Below are 11,037 nucleotides of genomic sequence, written 5' to 3'. Positions count from 1 at the left end.
CCACCGCGCCCAGCCAACGGAACTATTTTCAATGTGAGTGCTTGTCTACTTGTATGTCCAAGGACCTCCTAATACTTGTGAGGCTTTTTGGGTTTTTTTTTTTTTTTTTTTTGATAAAGTCTCCCTCTGTCACCCAAGCTGCAGTGCACTGGCATGATCTTGGCTCACTGCAACCTCTGCCTCCAGGGTTCAAGCAATTCTCCTCCCTTAGCCTCCCAAATAGCTGGGACTATAAAAGCAAACGCCAATGCCCAGCTAATTTTTATATTTTTATTAGATTCTGGGTTTCACCATATTGACTGGGCTGGTCTCGAACTCCTGACTTCGTGATCCACTTGCCTTGGCCTCCCAAAGTGCTGGGATTACAGGCATGAGCCACTGCACCCGGCCCCACACTTGCGAGTTTTAAAGCAATTTCTGGAGTATTTTCAGAAGACTCTTGAGTTGTACTTGCTGATAAAAGAAAACCTGTATACCTGTTGTATCATGAACTGGTGTGAAGTAGTCATGCAACTCTTGGCTACTGAATATACCCTTTACATATTTCAGCAAGAGAATGTTTTTAGTAAAAGGTAAAAAAAGTCATATTTTTTAAAAATTCTAAGTTTATATAGCTTTATTTCCACAATACCCAATGCCTGACTCTTTGGGTGACTTTACTAATATTTTGTATTGCCTTTACCACAGGTTTGCTATCACCCCTATGTTTGAGAGGAAGAATAATTTTAAAATTTATGTATTTATTAACTAAATATACAAAATATACCTGATGTTAATTTTAAATGATCTTTAAAATTAAACATACTATTAATTATTGCATAAAACATAAGTTTATAGGACATCAACAAAAAATTACTAGGTTTGAGGTTTTAAGGTTCATCTGAATGAGGGAGGAGTTTCCATCTCATTGTTGTATCAATTTCTTCATCAAAATTTCCCACTTCCTGTTCTTTAGAAAGCTCTAAGAATACCTAATTAGGAGACAAAGAAGAAGGAAAGAAGGAAAGAGGGAAGAGAGATTATCAAGTTGTTGGTCTTCCAAATGAACAGGAAAATGCATGTTGCTTTCATGTGAAATTTACCAGGATGATACAAAGTCAAACCAGTTGACTTACCTTCTCCAATGTGCACTGAGAAAGGCTGTATTCTTCCAGGTTAAAGTTATGCTTCACTGAAGGAAAAAAAAAAGACTAGTATTAATAGTAGATGCTTACAATTTATTACCAAGAATTTTTTCAAAATCATAAAGAATAAAAATGTAAATCATTAATATAAATAAAGCTGAATAAGCAAATGCTTGATGTAAGGATGAAATAATGAAAGCCATACAGAATTAATTATATATATTATATATAAATATATACTATATTAATATTGATGTTATCATTTTCTCATATTATGTTTCAATAATATTTGTTTTGGTATTGCATCTTTGGAAGATATATATGTTCCTTGAAGAACTACATCATTGATCAAAATATTCTTAAACATGAGGAAGATCCTATCCCATCCTCTTTAAGAGAACTCAAAACTCTCTTCAGCCAGTTCATCTGTTATATCACCTCTCTGCTGGACTTCCCCACCAAAAAGTCTGCATGACAGTTGTCACCAGATTCACATATCCACGTGTGCATACTTCACCATTCATACACTAAGAATCTGCTATGTGTGAGGCACTCTTAGATGCCACAAATAGAACAGTCAAGAAAATAGACAAATACTCCTGCCTTGATATAGTTTGCATTTTAGTGGAAGGAATTAGTGACATTAAACACACAAGCACTTAAATATATGATAAAGTTAATGATGATAGTGGCTTTAAAGAAAAATAAAGCTGGTAAAAATAAATAGGGAGCGCCAGGCACTCTTTTTTACTGGATGGTCAGAGAAGGCCACACTAATAAGGTAATAATTGAACCAACATCTGAAAATGCGAGGAAGAAGCCTGGATGTTTAGGAAGGAAAATTCCAGGAAGAAGGATTAGCAAGTACAAAGTCCTGAGGCAGGAGCTTACATGTCTGGCAGCATTTAGGAAGAACTACAAAGTCATCTGCCTAGCGTGGAAGGAACAAAGCAAAGATACATATTATGATGTATATTATGTCAAACACAATGAGCCAGGCACTGTTCTAGACACTTAAAATATTTACTCATTTAATCCTAACAACCTGGCCAAGTGGGCACTAATAGTATCCATTATTGTAGAGACAAACCATCTAGATATGCAGGGATTGAGTACCTCACCCAACGTCACCCAGCTAGTAAGCAGCATGCCTGGGCTGAGAACCCAGAAAGACGGGCTCTAAAGTTTGAGCTCTTCACCATTATGCTGTGCTGAGAAATTACACCCAATGGTCTGCTGTTGGGAATGACGGGGTTGAAAGCAGAGAACATGATGACAGGAGAGAGAGTGTGGACAATTTCAATCAGCAAGAGGAGTTATACACAATGCAGGGGACGGTCAAAGCTATCATTCAAATAGGAAGGCCAAATAGACCTGCACAGACACAAGGAGGTTGATGGATGGATGGAAACTTTCTCTATTGCTTCTATTTTATTAGTGAAATATAAAGCAAGGGCATCAACTGAGGGAGAAAAGTGGGAAGGAGGTGGATATGTAAGGAAAGAAATGGAGTAAAGTAATAATTTGGGACACTTGGTGTGAATGGATTATATACATGTAAGCAAAGCAGGCCACACAAAGGGGCTTTTAGAGGGGGATGCCATGGCTTCACAGTAAGAACAGTTAAGCATGTGTGTTTCCTGCAGCTTCGGTCCCTGCACTGGAGATTAACCTCTTTTCATGGAGTCAGATTAACCTAAATTGAGGTTAAATCCCACCATTACCTACCATTAGAATTCTTAAAAATCATGCCCTACAGGCCTATTTTTAAAAATCATTACACAATTAGCATCCATTGAATTATTATTTTAGTATTAGTTGATTCTTCAAAAGATTTATTTGAATGTGGTCACTCTTACCTGCCTCTAATTTGCGAAAGGTCTGCGATAGAGGGTAAACGTCTGCCAGGGGCAGCTTATAGGTTAACAAGGAGGAATACCTGAAAATAGGAAGATGTCATATTCAGCTCTGAGTTTCAAGGGGAGAAAATGAGCATCAGAATAAATATTGATATTACCAACAATTTTCTTCTTAAAATAAAAGTAATGCAAATTAATGTATGGCTTAAATATGAAATCACAGCATTGTTTTGAATTGCTTTTTGGTATCTGGCTGTTGCAGACAGCTCTCCTGGTAATAACTCAGCATAATTATATATGTGCTCAGCTTATGCAAAACCTTTGCTTGTTGAAAATCAGGTATCCTGAACTATTCCCTTTGATTAGTTCAAATTAGATTGGGAATTAACCCCAAAATAAATGTTCATCTTTGTCATCAGAAAGCTAATTCATTGTTTTTTTTTTTAATGCATGAATTTTTTCTTTATTTCTTACATTTTCAGCAATTTGCTTTACATTTACAATGGAAAATATAAACATTTAAACAAAAGTAAATTCAGGACTATTTTGTAAAACCATAAAAAGTGGCAAATCTTGGAGATGGAGGTTAATATTGGTGAAAGATCTGTAAGGAAGACATATTTATTTTGAAGGCTCTTTCTAGGCCCCAGGGCCATCCCGAAATAAGGAAATCAATAAAGCTGGGGCTGCCAGTCAAAAAACCTTGGAATCTCCTTGATTCCCCCTCCTCCCAGAAATCTAACTTGTAAAGAATAATATGAGGTTGGGAGAGTTGGAGATAGCAGTAGAGGAAGGACATAAAATACTTTAAATACTTCCCTGACCTCTAAGGAAGAGCTGTAATTGATTTGGGGCATCTTGCTTCCGTGTGCTACTTCTGGCTGTAAACCCTCATGCCCTGTTCCCAGCTTATTCCCAAACAGGGGTTTGGTGCTCCCAGGTGGCACTAAGGTTGACCAGATGTCCAGGATTGGCCCTTTTCAGACCAGCCCCTGCTCTTTCTGTTTTATCGTTTTTGATCTTCCCACCTATATCAGAACCTCTTCTCTGATTTGTGACACCAAACGTCTGGGAATGGGACAAAGTTACATGTTCTGATATCTATCTTAGAAAATTTAATTACATTTACACTGTGCTAAAATAAAATAGTAGCTTTTATGTCCTATTTTTTGATGTGCTTATCTCTCCACGGGAATTTCAAATTCAGTTTCTGCTCCACCTTCTTGCCGTCCCCCAAATAACATACAGACATACACAAACACACACACACAGACACACACACAGAGATAGGTGGTCATGCACACACACACATACACACATACCCCTTTCCATTGTCTACTTTAAGGTATGAAAATTCCATTAAAGAGAGACTGTTTGATTATCTCAATTGCCATTTGTTTCCTACGGGGAAAATTCACCCTAAATATTTATATCTTTTAAATTTTAAATATTTATATATGTTAAGCGTTTATGAGGAGGCCCAGGAAGGACACCATTGTGGTCCTGTGTGGGTTTGAGTCATCAGAAGTTCCTTCTCCCAAGTCTTTCCAAGTCCCCCTCTGGAGCTGGGGATCAGCCTGGGATGGCCGAGGAGAGTGTGCCTGGGCTGCCCCAGGGGACACAGGTTCCTGAGTAGGTCTCAATCTCTTATAATCTGGAATACTGAACAAATCCATTTCTGAGGTCCCTAACTTTTATTATGAAGCCAAATCACTATGAAGTTCTCACGCAGCAAAAAGGAAACCACTGAGTGGATAAAGCCTCCATATTTCTCCATAATCAAAAGCCCGTCTCACCTTTCCTGCCCTGCAGCCTGTGGGAAAAGCTTCAGAATCTCAGTGTGGACCAAAGTTACTTGAGACGTTTCCTTCACTTTTAGCTCTAGAATGTAATCCTTGCCAAGTTTGTTTTTCAGGTGTTGGATGGAGCCAATGCATCTATGGGCAAGAAAGAGAATATGTTCAAAAAAATATTGCCCTTAATTTTTTAATGTTATTCTTAAATTTCAAATGTAGAAGAAAAGGTGTCACCAAGGAAGCAAAACGGAAGGGCTCCAGCCACACACAGGGATTTTGCCCTTCCCATGGGAAATCTCATTTTGAGCATCAAATGCAGGCTTTGGAAAGACACCCACCTAAGCCTTCCAGACACCATGATGGCCACACGGTCACACAAGGCCTCCGCCTCAGCCAGGTTATGGGTGGTCAGGAGGACACCCCTCTCTGTATTTTTAACAACTGCCTGGATTGCCTGCCTGAAGTGAGCAAAAAAATTAACAGTATTTAAAATAACTAAGTGCAGAACAAAAACAAGACAAAATACAATATATGAATCATATTCAGATCCTAATGCAAAAAAAAGTGCAATATAAGTACTGACTAGGTTTTTGGTAACATAAATAACATTTTTAAGTATTTTTAGATGTGCTAATCATATTGTAGTTGAGTTAAAAAAGCGGTAAGACTCCTTATCTTCTGAAGATACTAACTGAAATATTTAAAAATTAAAGTATATGCTGCTTTGTATTTCCTTCAAAATAATTGGAGGGTGGAGAAAGGAAGTGGGTGGAGATATAGATGAAAGGAGATTGGTTCTGTTGATACCTACTGAAACTTGTCCATGGGAATAACGGATTCATAAGTGATTCTCTACATTTGTATAAAATTGCCATAACAAAGTTTTTGTTAAAGTTGGAAAAGTATCAGACAGTGACAAATATGAAACTAGACTGAAGATTTTATTATTCCAAACGGTAAATCCTAGATGGGAAAGTAAGAAAAAGAACAAACCCGAGAAAAACTGGAGGAACAAATTTGACAGGTCACATTAAAAAGGAAAAAAAAAACAGGAAAATTGTGTCAGGAAGTTAATAGTCTCCCAGGAAACAAAGTAAAAGGGAAAAAAGAGGAAACAGTTATAGACATCTCAATAATTAAAAGGCAAAATATTTTTGTATTTTAACAGTCCACATTAAAAACCTAAAACCCCAAGAAAATGTTGGGTCTTTTTAACCTGAATACCACGTGAACATCATGCAGATTAGATCATCTACTGGTTAAATATTTGTTTTCCTGATAATATAAATTATGTCCACTGAATCAGGAACCAGTGGGTTTGAGGGCTGATTTTCCAAGATCAGTTAAAATATGCAACCTTCCCTAATGTGCATGCTCGCAGCTCTGGGGTATAATGATGCTCACCACATTTGCTGCTGCCCTGTGGGGTCTATGCCCGTAGATGGTTCATCCAGGAGCAAGACAGGTGAGTTTCCCAGGAGGCTCAGCACAAAACACAACTGCAATGCAGAAAAACACCCCTGTTTGCTGCCACACCACACCAGCTCTCCATAGAGCATCACACACCGCACATACCTTTCTCATGGTTCCTGCTGTTAATTTCTGCACAGGAACATTCAGCTGCTCATGCAGTTTGAAAGCACTCACTAATCTGACAGAAAACAGAATGAGAATATCTGGTCAAGACAAGGTTTTTGGAAAATCCAAGCACACAGAACAGTAACAGCATTAGAGGGAAGTTTAGCAATATTATTGTCAAAATCCTAACTCATGATTTTAAAAAAGAGATTGGTTTATTTTGGAACATGAAAGATTTTTTTTTTTTTTTTTTTTGCCTCATAAACAGTTTTAGGAAAAACTAGAATTCTGAATGAGAAACTGACAATGGATGATTGTTTCATTTTCAGGTTGTTTAAATTAGAAAACTGAAATGGATGACGATTCGTGGTGATTCGTTCACTTATTCCTTGTCAATTATTTTATACAATCATTTTTTAAAGATCTCTCATTCAGGGATGCAGGAAGTCAGGTCTTGTCCCTCATCCCTGCTCTGCCACTGACACTCTGGAAAGATGGAGATAGCATATTCACTCTCCGTTCTTTATTAGTGAATTCATCATTAGTGCTACAGTCTCCCTGCATTCTGACACAAAGGAATCGCAGGTCCCGTCTGTACCTTGCCATGGCGAGCCTCGCTTCTGCTTTCCTGAGCCCCTTGACGGCAGCATACACCTCCAGGTGCTCCCTCACCGTCAGCATGGGCCACAGCACGTTCTCCTGAGGGCAGTACCCCAGGTGGCCCAAAACTGAACTGCAGCCTTTCAGTTCCACCTAAAAAAATAAAAGAGCTTTAGAAAGGCATGCAGCCTTTATTCCAATAGCGTAATTACTCCAGAAACTGACATATATAAGCGTCTAAATTGTTTAATCATCAAATAAACACTATAGAAATTACTTCATATATTTATTACAGAAAATGATTTAAAGTACAAATATAAAAATATAGTTTTACATGCAAAGGAGAAAAGAGACCTAATAAGCTCAGGAAGTTCCTGAGAAACTGATGAGGAAAAGGTAATTGGTTTCTGGTAAGATTCCAAGTCCTGTTATAAACACCTGATGCCCAGTAAAAATTTAAAGAGGGGAAAAATAAAATTTATCCAAAGGCAAAAAAAAGAAAAATAGTATAGTCTTACAAAGATATAATCTATACGTATCATGAAATTTCTATTTTGGTAATGGAAACCATTTCCTCACTACCTCTCCAGCAGTTGGCTTTGTGATCCCAGATATCATTCTAATAGATGAACTTTTTCCAGCACCATTGGGTCCTAGCAATCCTAAAATTTCACCTGAAAGAAAGAATCAGACTATCAATATTGGAAGTGAAATACTGAACAACATAAACCTTTTACTCCAGTGAAATCTTCTGAGATCTCTGCACCCTTCAGTTAGTACCATTCTGAGATTGATAACATATATGTAATCCATGTCACCAAAGCATGTTCTTTATTTTCTGTAATTATGCTAAATGTTACTGCAAAGCTAATGAATTTGATGTCAATACATCTGTCCTTTTCCCCCCAGATTACTTGTTTCAGTTGGAAATGTGTCCAACTGTTTTCCATAATAGATGGCTGATGCACTGAGTACATGTATGAATGATTCTCAAACTTGAGAAATTAGGAATATTTTCTTCATCCCAAATTCAACCACCTCTGTCCAAGTTACCATCATCTTTCATCCCAACTAATATAAAAGCCTCTGAACTTGTCCCCCCCAACCCAAACTGACAAACAATAGCTAATCTGTAATCTTTTCAAAAGATAAATTAAATATGACACAAGTCCGCTAAAAACTCTCCAATGGTATTCCGCTAACTTGTATAAAACACAAACTCATTGCTGTTTTCAAAAGCTGTACCTAATCTGGCACTGCTCAGCTGTATAGCTTTATCCCTTCCATTTATGGATGCATTCACTGGCCTCTTGGCTAGAGATACAACCTTTCCAAATGTGTCTGAGTCCCTGCCCTCACTATGTCCTCTACCTGGATGCTCTTTGTCTAGTTTCTTCATAATTGTATTTCCAGAGTCTAAAACACTCCCTGGCACACTAAAAATATATATATATATATATATTGAATAAATGAATGAATGCTTCAGCAAGTAAAACTGTGCCTATGACATAGACGTTCAGTAGGTAGTTCTAAAAATAATGGTAAGTTTTAAAAGGGATTATTACAGACCTTCTTGAACACAGAAAGAGATATTTCTTGCTGCTATTTTATTCTTCCTCTTTGAAAAGCAACTTTTCTTCTGGCCTGCATATTCTTTGTGTAGACAGCTGGCAATTATAACAGGTTTCTAGAAGAGATGACAGTATGATTTTCCTCTTAAATTTCAGAGACTTTAGGTCTCTGCTGGAACCTTTCATGCCTTATGTCATAAACCAAACCATATTTTGAGTTGAGAGTAATTCATGCTGCTAAATGTAATATGCATTCATTAATGTAGAAAATATTTCTTGCTTCTAAATAGACTGAGTTTCATGGAAGCAGCTCATTGTCTTGCCAGAAGAGGGGTGGCTAACCTCATGGAACCATCACATCTAAGTCAAATAGAGTAACCCTTAAAATCTTAATCTCTATTTAGCATTCTTCGACAAATCTAACTTAAATTATTTAACTGATGAGGTCTTGTTTGGTCTTGCAGTTATACCCCTAATTATGAAAGTCCACTTTTCTCAAAAGAAAAATAAAACCATTAGGTTTTGTGTTCTTTTTAGTTTCTAGGACACTCTGAATAAATGAAGTGCCTTGATTATGCAGACACTTCTTTGGAGTGTCTCGGATGCATAATACAGAAATGCACCAAACTCCAAACTCTCAAAATGAAACCCAGCATATCAAATCCTGTTCTTGACAGTTCTTGAATATCTCCATTAACATCCATTTTGCCCCTTGCTTTTTTACCTCATCTAAGATTGAAGTGGTCAGAGCAGTTGCTGTTCTTATTCTTTCTGCTTGAACATCTTCATCTTCATCTATGGGTTCTTCTGGATTTGGTTTAGCATCTCTACTTTGGGGGGAAATTCTATAGAGAAAATGAAATGCGTTACATGTGGTATTCTAGCTGTTAAAAGATGTGTCAAAAATCAGCATTCCTGTGATTTTACTACTGTCCTCTTCTCTAATGTGCAGGTGATGATGTGATGATGACTGTCAACATTGCTTCTGCTTTTGCCAAGAACTTCTTTCCCACTAGCCAGAATCCCTTTCTTGATGTTGTTGCCATTCTTCCAGTAAGAATCTTTGACCCTTTCAAATCTGTCAGCAGGTACTGCTCCTTTCTCTTTAAAATTCATGTCACTCTCATTTTCTCTACTCAGTCTGAGCCCATCTTCATCACACCAGATTTTTTTTCAACATCATTTACTGCTCACCCTATCTACAGCCCTCCATTTTTAAAACACTCAACTATGTTGCTAAATCAATTCCTTCCCATCTTTTCTTTTCAAGGATGCACAATTATCTCAGATGAGAGAATGGCATATTTGGGTCCTTATTAAATTTTGGGTGGAGTGAAGGTTTCTTTTAGCTGCTTACAGCCAGAACTCTGCCTGGGAGTTCTATCTCTTGGCAGTAAGGCAGCAATCCACCTTCCCTAATGACAATCAATATGTGCTTCCATTGTAAATGTAAATCTGTATTAACAAGATGATAGCGCAGACACAATCTAGGAATGTTAAAATATGATATTAAGTATAAAGTTAAATTTCACCCCAACCTGAAAACAGGATCTTTTCGCATTCTTTTCTTTCCATATTTTAGTTCCATGCATCTTAGAACAAAAACGAATAGCAAAGTCTGAAAGTAGGGCTATGAGCAAAGAAATACAGTTATATTTAGGCATAATTTCACAAATATTATTTAAACATTTGAATTAAGTTGGTGGTGTTTTGTCTTTGGGTAAATAGTTGTGAATCATTCTCATAAGCTGGGGGAGAAATATAGCTATACATTCACAATCCAGATTAGTGAAAGCTGTTTCCTTTCTTCTTGCCACCCATATTCAGTTTGTAAGTAAATTCTAACTGCTCTATCTTCAAAATTATCCATAACCCAATTATTTCTCACCCCTACTCATGATACTCCCACCCAGGCCTAGGTCATTATAATGTCTCACTTGGATTGTTGCAACCCCTTCCTACTTGGGCTATCGCTGCCCCTCTTGCTCTAAACATCTGTTCTCAACACAGTATCCTGAGCTACTTTTTTAATACGTAAGTCTGAACTTATCACTGTGCTTAAAACTCTCCAATGACTCCTCCTCCATCACTCAGAGTAGAGTCAAAGCCTTTAGAGTAATCTAGATTACCCTGTGTAACCCTTTCTCCTGGCCTCTCACTTTATCCCATGACTTCTGTGGCCATCTTTCTTATCACTCTCTTGCTTGGTCATTCAGTCACAACCACACTGGCCTGGCTGACCCTGGATTGAGCCGGGGTCACTCTTGCCACTTCCTACTGAAGTGCTCTTCTCGAAGACTTTCCTGACCACCCATCTGACACCACACATATTATCCATTTAGTTTATTATCCATCTCCTTCCACCAGAATATAAGCTCCATGAGGGCAAGGACCTCTGTCTTTATTTTCTCCTGTACCTAGAAAAGTACTGACACATAGGATTCAAAGACAGTCGTTCCCTTCAGCCTAAATACACCAAAATAATCATTTTCCCTTTCACTTTTATTAT

General features: G+C 37.6%; 1 protein-coding gene across 5 annotated transcripts in view; it reads right to left on the bottom strand.

Moving 5' to 3' along the window:
* Window positions 1-559: 559 nt before the first annotated feature.
* ABCA6 (ATP binding cassette subfamily A member 6) overlaps window positions 560-11,037 on the bottom strand; it is a 61,624-nt gene continuing 51,146 nt past the window's right edge. For 3 of the 5 annotated variants that reach the window (XM_030828406.1, XM_030828407.1, XM_030828409.1), the window contains 12 exons: window positions 10,067-10,158; window positions 9,253-9,373; window positions 8,527-8,644; window positions 7,540-7,631; window positions 6,956-7,110; window positions 6,355-6,430; window positions 6,184-6,278; window positions 5,118-5,237; window positions 4,780-4,920; window positions 2,984-3,063; window positions 1,116-1,171; window positions 560-971 (listed from right to left, as the gene is read on the bottom strand). In XM_030828406.1, the coding sequence (XP_030684266.1) occupies window positions 870-971; window positions 1,116-1,171; window positions 2,984-3,063; window positions 4,780-4,920; window positions 5,118-5,237; window positions 6,184-6,278; window positions 6,355-6,430; window positions 6,956-7,110; window positions 7,540-7,631; window positions 8,527-8,644; window positions 9,253-9,373; window positions 10,067-10,158 (1,248 nt within the window). In that variant the 3' untranslated portion in view covers window positions 560-869. Of the gene's footprint in view, window positions 972-1,115; window positions 1,172-1,759; window positions 2,056-2,983; window positions 3,064-4,779; window positions 4,921-5,117; window positions 5,238-6,183; window positions 6,279-6,354; window positions 6,431-6,955; window positions 7,111-7,539; window positions 7,632-8,526; window positions 8,645-9,252; window positions 9,374-10,066; window positions 10,159-11,037 lie in introns of those variants that run through there. The other 2 variants (XR_004033427.1, XM_030828408.1) reach the window with 2 other exon arrangements.

This window comes from Nomascus leucogenys, chromosome 14 (assembly GCF_006542625.1).
Source record: "Nomascus leucogenys isolate Asia chromosome 14, Asia_NLE_v1, whole genome shotgun sequence".
In the NCBI taxonomy this organism is placed as follows: Eukaryota; Metazoa; Chordata; class Mammalia; order Primates; family Hylobatidae; genus Nomascus; species Nomascus leucogenys.
The sequence above is the reverse complement of the archived record's forward strand: the minus strand, read 5'-3'. Positions and strand labels throughout refer to the sequence as shown.